A 14162-nucleotide genomic window follows, 5' to 3' on the forward strand; every position below is an offset into this window, starting at 1 on the left:
TGGGACTGAACTGGCTACCAGCTGTCTCAAGGAAACACTGGACAGATGGGCAGATTACATACTGGGTCATGTGCTTTGGGTGGGCCAAATATTTTACTGCCAGTAAAGGCTTTTTTCAGGTTACATCGCAAGCTATTGACCCTTTTGAGGTCAGACTTCATCAGTCATCCGAGATTTTTGAGTAACTTAACAGGCACTGACCAATTTGTAGCATTAGCTAACAAGGAGAGTAACTCTGAATTCCTGTTGCACACAATTTCTGGCAGTGACTGTGTGGAAGAAACATCTTTATATTTGTGTATTAACCAAGCTGTTAAGTACATCCAGTAGTTCCACATAGTGCTGGCTACATTTGAAATATGCACTTTTTCTTGCATGCTCTGAACATAGAGCTGGTTTTTGTGCTGTCCTTCCTGGTCACTGTTTAGTGAATTGCAAAAACTGGAACTTGCTGAGTTACCCTTGTATAAACCAGTTTGGTTTTTTTTTTTATTTTACTTTCAGGCATACCCAGAATATCTCATTACATACCAGATTGTGAAACCAGAAGCTCCTTCACAGACAGCAACAGCAGCAGAGCAAAAGACCTAGTAGCTTCAGAACAGTGGAGAAGGATGTGACTTCAGTCTTGGACTGGATGGATACATGTTTCAGAAAATCAGTATCACATAAAATTCTTAACAACCTGGAAATAAGCTGTATGTCTTTTATAAAGTATTGCTGTCTTGATGAATATGATAATGAGCAACTCTTGCATACTCAACTGCTACTGTTCCTCTCGAGGAAAGTTTACAAGGGACTGCCTTTTAATAATATATCTCAGGCTCCTAGTCTCTGCAGATACCATGTGTAAAATAATATTGTTTTGATCTAGACCTTGGGAACATTATTGTGCAAATGGAAATCTTTATTGCTGCCATCTCACGTGTTAAAATTTCAGACACTACTTTTCTAGTTATTTTATTTGCAGATAAATTACATTAAGCCCATCATTTTCTTTTCAGCATACACCATTCATTTCCTGTTTTCAAGAGATCCTATTTATTCTCCTTTTGTATTCTGAAGTTGAGCCAGAACTTTCTTGAAGATATTTTGCACAAAGTCAAGTCGACTAAAATCGTTAACAATGCAATATAAATTTCATCTGAGGAGGGGCTAGGTCAAGTTATTCAATATAGGGGTTTTTTTGCACACCTCTGAGCAAACGATAACATGAGTGAGTGTAACTTTAGAGTGGAAACAAACGATGTCAGTTTGCTGCCTTGTCTGTGTGTGTTCTGGGGGAAGCCCTGGAAAGTGTTTGCAAGGGTAAAACCAGCTCTTGTGCTTAGAAGAACTTCATGAAACAGGTCCATGCCCTCTGCTGGAATCTCTAAAAGGACATTTTCTAAGGCTCCTGTTAAGTACATGCAGCTTGTGAAATGTTCTCCAGGTACAGCAGGGTATGGTTTTGCTGGGAGAAGCAGGTGAAAAGTCGGAAGATTTCATACAGGAGGGCGTATCTGGTTCATGTCCCTCTGTAAGATGAGACCCAGGAAATGGGTTTCAGGCTGGTAAGGGAGAGTGTATTATTGCAGTTTCCTGTCACGTCGTTGTGTGTGACATCACAGTTGAAGAGCTTAAGGGATTTACAAAAGTAATAATTTTTTTAAATATCAATTTTACATTTTGATGAGAACAAAATTTTAAAGTATCAGTTGGCAAGCGGATTTGTTTGCAGGTATACCGGAGAACAAAGTTAGGATTTATTCACGTAATACCCTTCTTCCCAAATTCCCAGGTTTATTTTACTGGGTAGGAGAAAGTTATTTTTAAGCATTGCATAGCACAGCATCAAACAGTTTCAAAAGTCCCCCTCATGGTGGATATGGATTTAATAAAAGTGGAAACTGTTTCTTTTTTGTGGTGTTTTACAGTTTCAGAGAAGGTTGAAGATCAAGACCTGTTAATTTTTTTTCCTAACAACTAATACCAGGATTTGTGCTTCAGTGTTGACCTTGTAAAAACTGGAGGAAAAAAATGTTCCTTTGGACACAACATGTGGTACATTACCCTATCGACCAGCACTATTTAGTATCTGATGATCCAGTTCATGCATTCAGGTTTTATCCCCCTTAAAGCAAGAAAGCAACAGAATAGTGTGCTCTTAGTTCATAAAAATATATGTGCTCCCCACAAGTGGGATTTTGCTAACATGTTTGTATAAAACAGACTTAATCCTGAAGAGCATTTCACTTTCAGCATTAAGACACAACATTTTTATTTTTGATGTTAAGGCATTAATGTTGAAGCAAGTCATCCTCACAAGAAATATCACCCACTGTAAAATCAGTCATTTGATGCAATATGGCTACCTGAACATCATCTGTTTGTAATATCTCTAAGGGAAACCTTAGAAATAGCAATACTCCGACAGAACTTGAACTCCGAGTTTTACTTTTCTCGAGCTGATAGTTGGATATATGGTTCTCGCTTCATTTTGTGACCTGATTAAATATGTAGCTTTGAAGTCCCAGCCAGGCTCTAGCCTAGTTGTCCTTTTAAACAAGTTTCATTGATAAATTGGGTGCTTGTATTTTGGCTGCTTGTTTCATAGTGTTAGAGGATTGCAAGGATCACCACTAGGCTTTGAAGCTTTGTGTTCACCATTTAAGTTTGGGGTTTGTTTTTCATTTAGTTAATAATTGAGTGAGGGGATGCGCCTATCTGCTCTAGGGTTTCAGTTAGCGACCAGAGCGAGTGCTGCTCTCCATCCCCAGTTAGACATAGTTTTAAATGGTGAAACAGCTGTGCTGCTTAGGTGAGCAAAATGGTTAATGTGGGCGTGAAAGTTAAAAGCTTTACATCTTTCAAAAACAAGAACAAATCTAAAAAGGAAAACCCCACCGAGCCCACACCGGATGCTGTTCTTGCTTGTTGTTTCCTATGTGCTGGTTCAACTAATGGCTAGTCTGGATTCCTTTTGCAGCCTGAAACTTCTAGAGGATAAAAATAGCCTGGAGGAGATTGAGGGGAGACCTCATTGAGGTTTCCAGCATTCTCACGAGAGGAAGTGGAGGGGCAGGTACCAATATCTTCACCCCCGTGACCAGTAGGAAGACTGGAGGAAACAACATGAAGCTGAGTTAGGGGAGATTTAGGTTGGATACTAGGAGAAAGGATTTACACCCAGAGGGACCCCAGGGAAGTGGTCATAGCACCAAGCCTGATAGAGTTCAAGAAGGTTTTGGATGACACTCTAAGGCACATGGTGTGACTCCTGGGCTGTCTTGTGCAGAGCCAGGAGTTGGACTCAATGATCCTGATGGGTCCCTTCCAACTCAGCATATTCTGTGATTCTACTTTCCAGTATCTTTGAACTGCCAGTGTTAATGTTTCTGATGTTCTGTGCAGAGTAAAGGTGCTGTGTGAGGAAATCATTTTGCAGTGGTTTTTGTCTCGTAATGACGTGATCTCATATCCGTTTGTGCCCAGACACAGACGTATACCCAGGCCTGATGATGCATCTGTGTGTTGTAGACACCTGTGCAGGAGTAGCATATGTTGTCATAGCTGCTCTTACAGTTCAAAACAAAGTGAGGATCTGCCCATCAGTATCGAAGTTACCCTTTAAAAACCCAGTCGTGGTTGTGGTGCATTTGGCAGCCCGTTAACGGTACAGACCTGCTGCTTTAGCTTGGGGGAGTTAACTACAATGGGACCTTAAACATGCTGTGACCCCGGAACCAGGCAGTTGCTGCCTCCTGAGAAGAGCAGTCCCCTGATACGGGGATACTCATTTTGCAGCATTGGATCACCAGTGGGAGGCACAGTAGGAGCTGAGGATGTAAGAAAGCTGGGCTAGGCCCTCATAGGCTTGGGAGACCAGGGGCAGAACTTGGTGTCTGCTGGCACAAGGGACGATGTGTCTCTCAGGCCTGTTGATTTTTGTCAGTGTCCCTTTGAGGCAGCATTTTGAAACTTCTGTGTAGTTTCGCAACAGGACCTTAATAGGCAAAACAGAAAGAAAAGTCACCACCTAACAAAGGAGGGAGGGTTCTGCTCTCCATTGCTGAAACTGTTTCCATGAGACTGATGACTTAGATACTTGGTGCAGAGTGACACTGCATTCAGATTGCTGTCAACAAAACTTTTGTTAGGATTAAAAGCAGACAGTATGGTACCTTAATAAGGTATATTTTATTTTTTCATTCTTATTTTTATCTATCAGTTATGTTTGACCCCAGCTCCACAGAGACTGTTACAAACCTCTTATACTAATTCCACCATGTTGCAGTCACTATTGGTTTTCTAAACTCTGTTTTGAGTGTTTGCATGTGATGCAATTGAATCCCACTGCATTATGTAGCAGGAATTTATTTTGCCTGGAAACTTAAACTTTGCTTGTTTGTTATGGGAGTACCCCAAAAGAAAGTTCTACACTGAAGCAGAGAGAAAACCTTACAAAATGTTCTGCACTGTTGGCTGTGGTGGCCAGCAGACACAGAAAAGGCATGTGATATATGGGAGGGAGTAGCTCGGGAGAAAGGCACTTTCTTGGCTCTGGAAACCTCCTTGCTCCTACTGTTTGTTCTAGGTTAGAGGAGGTGTCTGCTCCCTGTGAATATGTGAGGTGCTGAGGGATGCAAACATGTTGTGCCACTGAGGCACATGGCCTGTGAGGGCTACTTAAGACAGTGGCAAATCTCAAAAAAAGCCTCCTGCATCCCTGCAATGACATCAGTTTCTGCACAGTTCATGCACTGCCTGCAATTTCCATATGGGACTGTTAACAGAAATTGCCCTGAACAGGATTTTTCAAGATGGGTAAATGGAAGGGTCCAGCCACAAAACAGATTAGTTTGAACATTGCTAATCATTCTCAGAAGCTGAATGTCAGGAAATATGTGAATTTATCTTCAATGGGATTTCTCTGTTTCCACGCTGCTTTGCCACAGAAAGTCCAGCTCAGAAATCCAAGAGGACGTGTATCTGATGCATGCTTCAGTTACGTTAAGCTGAATATTTGTGTAGCAATGTAAGCTATGCTGCAGGCTGGATAGGGAAGACCTAGGACAGCATATATTCAGTTCTTGCCTCACATAGCAACTGGTTTGTGAACCTCCACAGACTTGAATCCATTGGTGATCAGAGGTGGTGGCTGGGCACAGTCCAGAGCATGTTCTCCTGGTCTTTCTCAGAGTGGCAGGACAGATGTGCAGAGAGGGAGTGGCAGTGTTCCCACCTCTAAACACAGAGCAGATGTGAAACCCAGGGGATTGGGGAACATTGTATGGGTGTTAAAATCTCTGAAGCAAGGTGAATGAGCCTGGAAATCTGTAGGGGACATGGGAAGCAGATGCATTTCCATTACACTGACACATATGCCTGTCAAGTCACATTATCTGACTGGTTTTGATGTATTGGTCTTGCTGAACCTGTTGGTGGCAAGTTTTATTGCTGGTCCCATTAATTACTAATGTAGATTATTAGAATCTCTGTTATTACAAGATAATTTTGACACTTTCTTAACATCTGCAGAACTTGCTTCAGCTTTGGAAGTTGAAATGGGGATTTTCTGTGCTGTGGTCCCACAAGCTTGTGCTTTGTCATTCCTAATTGCTTTCTTTGGCAACCCAGATGGCAATGTAGCTAGGGGTTGAATTTCTAGGCCTTTTTTGTGTAACTGTTTTCATAACTAGCCCTTTGTTTGTCCTCTCTCGGTTGCCGATTACCTGGAGCTGGGATATCATTTATTTATTTCTTCTTTTACCTTCTCTCTCAAAGTTGAAGACAATGGGCAGTTTCTCAGCCTACCTACATGGTGGACTTTAGGTAACATCTCTGTAACAACTGAGTTTGATCTATAAGTGTGCTTGGCTAAATGTCTGATCTGCAATACTTGTAATAGTTTAAAAGTCAATAAATACATTTTTAACAGTTGCTCTGTGAAAATGGAATATGTGCACAACCTGCTGTTCTGTCTTGGTCTTAGGACAAATTTGCTCCAGCCAAACTGTTGAAAACAGTTTTATTTTTGTTTTCTCCCTCCCTCAGGCAATAAATAAAAAGTTAATTTCTAGAAAAAAAAAAAAAGAACAAAACCATACATATGTACATCAGCCACACAGGCATCTTGTGTGTTGGACTGGACTGGAGGGAAGGACAGAGGTAGGGTGGGAAATAAGGCTCCAGGTGGGTTGAAGATGAGGCATTTTCAAGGCTTGGACTGAAAGCTGCAGAAATGTTGCACAGGTGAACAAGACTCAGCACAGGAAAAGGGCTGGTCATGACGTGGGAGAAGCTTGAAAATGCTGGATGAATGACACCTCTGGGCCAGCCTGTCCTCCACCCCACAGCTTCTCTCTTCCATTATAGCCCACCCATGTCCTGTCCTGCTTCTTTTGGAAGAAGAGCAGCAGTGGGACTGGTGGAGAGGAAGCTGAGCAGAGTAATCTAAAGCAGCCCAGACTGCTGCCCCAACCCCTTCTTTCTCATCTTAAAGCCACAGGAGATTGGACAAAAGTTTTCTAGAAACCAGTGATCCACAGAGGCAAGAAAAGAGGCATTTCAGACTACATCTCTCCCTCCAAACCACTTTCCAACCACAGAGATTGCTCTCCCCCCGGAATAGGCTCAGCTGGTGACTTGGCAGGTGCCTGCCAGCTCCTGCCTCATCTCCCCAGCCACTGGCAGGGCTGAGGTTGAGTGCAGGCAGCCCTGTGCCACCACTCCTGCTCACCCCAAGGCCCTGCCTGCAGCTCTGCTTGTCCGAAGTGTACCTGGCTCAGGTAAGCAGCACCCACCACACACACACAGGGGTCTCTGCAAGGGGGAAGGCTGCTGCACAATAAAAACAGGGTATGCTCCTTTGTCAACCTAGATGAGCAGGGGGCAGAAACATGGGGAGAAGGGGGAGGTGTAAAAAAACAAGACAGTAAAATAGGGATGGAAACACGTGAAGACCAGGCACTTGAGGAAACCCAGTATACTATCTTTTTCCTCCCCCAAAGAGCCTGGACAATGTCAAGGTTTGTGGCTTTTACAACTTCGTGCTTTCAAAACATAACAATAAAAAGCAAACAAACCAAGATGAGGTAAGAAATTTCTCTACAAAGATGGCGAGTCCAGGGTGAATGGCAGTGTCCGGCACTATTGCTTAACATCACAGGGCTCCACACCCCTGCACGCCTGGCACTACCTGCCCGGCTGGCCTCGGCCCTGAGCTAACAGCTGGGCGACGTGGTGATGGGGCTGTGCAGGTAGGGGAGGCTGCTGGGGGTGGCATGGACACCGACAGACACTGGGAAGCTGAAGACAAACTGCGAGGTGGGGGTGGAGGTGGCCTTGCCCCGCTCCCGCAGCGTTCCCGAGGGGCTGACGGCCTCCACTGCGTATGAAGTGGCCAACACCTGCGACTCAAACTGCAGCAGCTGCCCCATGAAGCTGAAGTTGGGGGAGATGATGCTCCGGCGCTGCTTGACAAACTCGAAGGCCTCCTCTAGCTTGACACGCTTCTTCATCATCAGGTACGCCAAGCAGATGGTGGCTGAGCGGGAGATGCCAGCCTGGCAGTGCACCAGGACCCGGCCACAGCACTCCTTCACTGAGTCTGGAGGGCAACAGGGGTGAGACATGAGACCCACACCCTGCCACCATAGCCCAGCCCCTCACCAAACCTGCAGGTGGTGGCTGACCTCCCTCCCACCAGTGCCACCAACGGACACAACATCTCTGCACAGGCACTCACCAATGTACTCAATTGCCTCCATGAACCAGGAGCTGATGTCAGCTTTGTGGTTATCCTCCACAGGGATGCACTTGTACTGGTAGTGCCCCTCGAAGTGGTTGGGGCAATCTGAGGAGACGTTCAGCAGGGCCGTGATGCCCAGCGCATCAAGCATGTCCCGCCGGGCTGCGTGGTAGGCGCTGCCAAGGTAGAGGAAGGGAAGGATCTCCACAGGCCCACCCTGTGACAGAGGAAAACAACAGGTTGACCAGGGCACAGTGGGAGGCAGGACACACATCCAGATGGCTTGGAAACGTCGAGCTGTGCAGCAACCTGGCACCGGATCCAGGGCCCTCAGAAGAGGGAGCAAAGGCTGTCTTCCTGAGGTACTAAACCTGTTTCAGCCCTTTCTCTCTCTCTTTGTCCTGTTCAGAAACAGGCAGGTGTGGGTTAACAGGATTTGGGCGTGTCCACTCAGTGGGGCACACAAACACCCTGGGCTTAGGAGGACCACCATGCTTTCCCATGAGAGGAAAGGAAGCAGGGCTTTGGCTCTGCAAGCCCCAGCTGAGGGAGGGCAGAGAGACTCCCGCTGGAGCAGGTTGCAGTGCTGGAAGGGTAGTCAAGATAGCTAAGCACTGGGCTCTTAGACATACCTGGTCATGGAAAGGGGTCCCACAGGAACTGCAGCCCAGATCCAGGGGCTCAGCGCTGGTGGGGGGTGACACATTGCTCAGGGACTTGGTTTTTGCGCAGAATTCAGGGTACTCCGAGGAGAAGCGCTCATAGCCCCCTGCAAGGAAAGAGGCACAAAGTGTTATCCCAGACCGCGTTCACAGGACTGCAGAACGGCACAGCCGGAGATGCCCTTGGCCACTAGATGATGCTACAGCGATGGAGAGTGGTCTCCTGCCCCAGGAGGAGCAGTCAGGCTTTCGGCAGCAAGGGGGGAATCCCTGAGGCCCCACCATTCCCTTGGAGCAAGAGCACCAAGAGCAATGATCTTGGCCACCCAAAGTCTCTGGTCTAGGGTTCGGTTCCCTGCATACAGCCAGCCAAAACTCCACACTGAGGCCAAGGTTGCCCTCTGAGACAATGAAGAGAGGATTTATTTCCAGCATACTCAGACTTAAATGGGAGAAGCTGCTCCGAGGCCAAAGACTGTTCAGTTCTCATCTTCCCTTGACACATCATTTTGTCACAAAAGACAGGCAGGTCTCCCATTCCCAGCTTGACCCTCCAGCTCAGAGCTCCCAAAACAGCAGACCAGGAAAGCCCTGGCTCTGGCCAGGTACAGCCAAGCTGACCCCACAGCCAAGCTGCCCTCCAAGAGAGGTGTCTGCTGCTTCACAAGGACACAGGTGCAAGCTGAACATGGAGCAGCTTGTTCCTCTGACCTACTGCCAGGGGGATAAGCACAGAGGAGGTCAGGGCTTCCTCATGGCCCGTGAAATGAGCAAATCCCACTGAGTTCCTAGGACAGGGAAACTGCAGGGTTGGCCTGCCAATAAACACTTCTGGTGAGATGTCCTTCTCTCATTCAAATCAAATCAACAACCCTGACATCCTTGAAGGGTTTGACTCTGAGCCTCAAAATCAATGAAAATCAAGTATTTTACTATCACCACAGGACCACAAGCCCTGACTCCCAGGATGGTTCCTGAAGACTCAAACCAACTGCAGGACCTATGCCTGCAGATTTTGGCTTACCAGAGCATACAGCAGGACACTTCTTATCCAACCCTAGCTCTGAGACTGCCCTGAACAAGGCTGGATATTCAAAACAATGGATGAAAGCTTCTCAAGCAGCCCAGGAATCCCTGGGCAGCTAGAGCCCGATACTGCCAGTATCCCAGTGTCCTTTGTGGTTTCCTCCCCCTACAAAGGGAAGGGCTCTAGTACCTTAAAGCAGAACCGTGCAGATTTATCGTTGCATTTGCATTGTCCTTCCCACGCAGCCAGGACACTTTGCAGAAGCTTCATTTCCCTGGCCTGACATCCCTTTAAAGTCCTACTGCTTCGATTTGAAAGAGCATCCAAAACCAAGAGCCTTTGTTAGACAAGTTCCAGGGATCTGGTCATAAAATCCCTGGATCCACTACATCACACTTCAGTGGTCATCACACCATGAGAGGGAAAAGCTGCCCAGGGTGATGGGCAGAAATATCTTGGAAAGAAAAAGAGACCTTTTCAAATGCTCTTCAATGAATCTCATCGGATTCATTGATTCAGCAGCTCCTGGCTGTTCACATCAGCCCTGCCTGGTGCAGGAGCCAGGCAGAGCAGGTGCCCATGGCCAAGCAACCCCCAGCCAGGCTGCTTCACAGGGAACCTGGCAGCAGCCCGACCTGCACAAAACACTTCAGGATCTTCATCGTGACCTGCACCCAACAAATGTGCACTTGGGCATGCACAGCTCTGGGTTAGTGTAGCTCTCATGGCATCAGAACAAGATTATTTCAGTGGTTCTGTGGAACACAAAAAGAAGACTGTAGTGCTGAGACTGAGTCTCTAGGAGCCCATTCCTTAAAAGAGCTCCCATTCCTACCAGCCTCCCACGAGAACCACAGAGGCACCAGAAGCTCTCAGCTGACAAAGGCCACCCTTGAAGCAGAGCAGCGTTTCCTGCCACATGCGTGGCTCCAGCAGCACGCTGGCTCACGGTGAAGGAGCCTGCTCCTGAGCGAGCCCTCGCTGTGCAGGCACTCCCACAGCAGCACATCGTATCGCATCCCTGGAACAGCTCCTGCTGCTTTTACTGGATCTAGTACAACCGAAGTGCTGGCTCCTCCATCTATCAAGCCTCTTAATGGATTTGCTACTCTGCATACACATCCTCACCCCTGCTGTAAGTAAGCCAAGGAATAAATTGACTCTCAGGCTGTAAACAAAAAAGAAAAAGCCCCACAGAGCTCATCCAGGAACCCCAGCTGAGCATCCCCCGCCCCTAAATCATCTCACGGCAATTCTCAGGACCAGCAGTTCCAAATGAGCACAGCTTCCCATTTAACACACGGCAGAGGGGGGAAGCCCCGATCCCCGTTGTGGTCGCAAAAGGAGCACAGAGGCATCCCCGGGTTTTCTGCCCGCTGCAAGGGGACATCGCCGCGACAGCAGGTATTTGACCCTGCACAAATTCCTCCTCCGCACCGCGGGGCTGGGGATGGACTCAAACAAAGCGTGGGGGGATTTCCCCCCGCACACACTCACTTCCTTCAGGTCCCGGGCAGGGACACGGGGCCGGCTCGATGCCCCGGAGCCGGCTCAGACCGCCCGGGCACGCACGCTCGGGGCTGATGGCCGCGCTGCGACGGTCCCGGGACCCCAGCTCCGGGGCGGCGCAGCCCCGGTGCGTGCGGCCGCCCAGCCCTCCCGCCGGCTCCCAACTTCTGCAGGACAGCCGGAGGCGGGAGAAGGCAGCGCCCTGCCCGGGGCGCGGCGAGCCCGCGCCCCCGTTCCCGGGCGGGGGCAGCTGTCCGCGGCCGGTTCCCCCCCGGCGTTCCCGGTGTCCCCGCCGCCCGCTCCCCGCCGGCGGTACCTGCCAGGAGGCGGATGTCGGCGCGCGCCGTGTCGCGACGGAGCGCGCGCACCACGAGCGCCACGGTGCTGTCCTCGCGCAGGGCCTCCGCGCGCGGGCTGCGCTCGTCGTACACCACGACGGCGGAGTAGAGCCCGGCCCGCAGCCGCGCCCGCACCTCGCCCTCGGCCGGCAGGATCTGCTCCAGGCTCACGGCGCCCTTGGCCCGCCGCCGCACGATCGTGTTGCAGCGCACGTTGAGCGCCCCGCGGATGTGCCCGGCGCTGTGCGCCAGGAAGGGGCGGCAGTCCAGCACCAGGCACCGCGCGGCGCCGCCGGCCCCGGCCTCGTCGCGGCCCACGAGCCGCCGCAGCGCGCTGCCCTCCATCTCGCGCAGCCCCTCGGTGGCCACCATGGCGGGGGGAGGGAGGGAGCGAGCGAGCGAGCGCCCGCCGGGCCCCGCGCCCGCCGCCCGCGCCGCTCGCGCACCCCCGCGCGCGCCGCGCGCAGCCTTTACTACCCGGCGGCGGCCGGCGCGCGCCCCCGCCCCGCCCCGCCCCGCCCCGCCCATTCGCGGCGCGCCGGGGCCGCATGAATGGAGGGGAGGCGGCGCGCGGGCGCGGCGACGTCACCGCCTCCATTCACAAAAAAAAGAAAATCCCTCCGCGCCGCCCGCCGGCCGCGGGTTGTGAATGGGGGAGAGCGGCGGGCCGCGCCGCGCCTTTGTCACCGCGGGGCAGCGCGGTGTCACCCCCGCCCGGACCTCTCCGGGTCCCGCACGCTGCGGGGCACGCGCCCACATGCACAAGCTGCGGGGCACGCGCCCGTCTACATAGACACGCAGACACACAGACACACGCACACACACACAGACACACACACATACACACACACACACACACACACACACACACACACACACACAAACACACGCACACACACACAGACACACACATACACACACGCACACACACGCACACACACACACGCACAAACACACGCACACACACACAGACACACACACGCGCGCGCACACATGCACACGCACACAGACACACACATACACACACACACGCGCACACACACACACTCACACACACACGCACATGCAGGCACAGGCACTCACACACACACTCACTCCCACACACACGCACTCACACACACACACACGCAGACACACACACATGCACACACGCGTGCACACACACACAGTCACACACATGCACACACACTCACACGCGCACACCAACACGCACACACACACGCACACACACACGCACACACACACACTCACACACACGGACACACATGCACACGCACACACACGCACACGCACACAGCAGGCCGGGCACACGCTGCGCACATTTCTCCTCCTTTGTCCCCTTGCTGCTGTTTCGCTTGCACTGCCTGCCGCCGCGGGGGCGGTGAGCAGGGCCCGCAGTGAGCCCTGCTGGGTTCCTCTGGGTCCTTCTGACTGCGTATCTTTCACGGCCACGCTTCCCCTGTCAGAAAACGGCATTAGCTGCAGAGCCCTGAAAACACTATAGCACCCTGCCTGATTTCATTCCTCACATAGAGGAATTTGATTTTCCACTAAAAGCCTAACGAGTAAATGCACAGCCCTGAAGTGTCCTAGGAGGGTCTCCCCATAACCACCACCCAAACAACAGCAATCATTTCACCCCAAAGTCCCCTTTTGGACTGCTTTCAAACAGAAGCAGCATCGCAAACCACAATGCCAGCAACCGTGCTCCGGGCATTTCCTGCAAACTGATGCCAGCCAGTCCCAGGTGAGTCTGCTTCAGAGACCTGAAGGTGTTCAGCTATCCCGATGTGGACTTGGATGTGCTGGGTGTAAGGTTAGGGGCCCAATGGTTACTCAAGCCCATCTGCCCCGTCACTGCTTTTCACAGAGGGCAGCACTTGACTTCCCCTCCCCTGCATGCCTGGTCACTGTTTATCCGGGCACGGCAGGGTAACACCTTGCTGTGTGTGCCTGCCTGGGAGGAATCCAGCCTAGCACGCACGTGCAGGACCTACAGCTGGTGACACTCCTGCATCCTTTACACTCTGCTCTCTGACCGCTGCTGGATTCTCCCCTCGGCCTGAGTCAGCCCGATCTTTGCACCGGTGGCTTTTGTGTGCCGTGCCAACCTTTCGCCAGCCAAGCCGAATCAGATGAGCTGTGGGGAAACACAGCTGCCATTTGTGTAATACACCCCACCCCAGGGTGCATTAGAGCCTGTTGCCTAATACAACAGGGGTGGAAGGCTAATCGTCTCCCATTCTAACCTGCATCAAACACAAGAATAGCAAAACCCTATTCTGCTGAAGTAAAGCAGACTCTGGGTGGCCAGTGACATACCAGAGACATTCTTTCTTCCTTTAGAGAAAGCTGTCAGAGACAAAAAACTCAAACTGAGAATTTGATTATAAATTAATGGAAAATTACACTCTCATACCAACAGTACTTGAACTCAAGTTGGATCATCAAAGCATCTTAAAAAGTTTTTGGCAAGGCCTGATGCCAAAATATGTTGTTTTCCTTGTTCCTCTTGGGCAGATGTTGGCCACCAGCACAGGATGAACTAGCCTGGTGTCTCCAATGCCCTCTGCACTATTCAGTCCAGCTTTTACACTAAAATTGGATAACCAAGGGCACAAAGTGTATGTCCTTGGAGGCAGGCCTATCATCCTAATTTTTCCCTTTCTCATCCAGTGTGTGACTGGGACAAACTGATCTGAGGTGGGAGAGGAGGGCAGTATTGCCATGGGTGCAGGAAGGGGCGTTTGGGCTGATGTTCCTGGATGTTTGCAAGAGCACTGATGAAGGACATTATTTCAGGGTGGAGCGTGGAAGGATGTGTGTGCATGTGCATCTGGTGGAGATTTTCAAGCATTTCCATGTGCCTGATCCCTTTCCCCACTCTTCATCCC

At 50.5% G+C, this 14162-nt stretch overlaps 2 protein-coding genes across 3 annotated transcripts in view; one reads left to right on the forward strand and one right to left on the reverse strand.

The window, feature by feature from the left end:
• TNKS (tankyrase) overlaps nt 1–5922 on the forward strand; it is a 127942-nt gene extending 122020 nt beyond the window's left edge. For both annotated transcript variants that reach the window (XM_068187316.1, XM_068187317.1), the window contains exon 27: nt 505–5922. In XM_068187316.1, coding sequence (XP_068043417.1) covers nt 505–591 — 87 coding nt within the window. In that variant the 3' untranslated portion in view covers nt 592–5922. The remainder of the gene's footprint in view (nt 1–504) is intronic.
• DUSP4 (dual specificity phosphatase 4) lies at nt 1198–11641 on the reverse strand. The gene is made up of 4 exons (XM_068187336.1): nt 11247–11641; nt 8365–8501; nt 7730–7949; nt 1198–7591 (listed from the first exon to the last, which is right to left on the reverse strand). The coding sequence occupies exons 1-4, from the start codon at nt 11638–11640 to the stop codon at nt 7206–7208; spliced, it is 1137 nt and encodes a 378-aa protein (XP_068043437.1). The 5' UTR covers nt 11641; the 3' UTR covers nt 1198–7205.
• Nucleotides 11642–14162: the final 2521 nt, after the last annotated feature.

This window comes from Anomalospiza imberbis, chromosome 4, assembly GCF_031753505.1.
Source record: "Anomalospiza imberbis isolate Cuckoo-Finch-1a 21T00152 chromosome 4, ASM3175350v1, whole genome shotgun sequence".
Classification (NCBI taxonomy): domain Eukaryota; kingdom Metazoa; phylum Chordata; class Aves; order Passeriformes; family Viduidae; genus Anomalospiza; species Anomalospiza imberbis.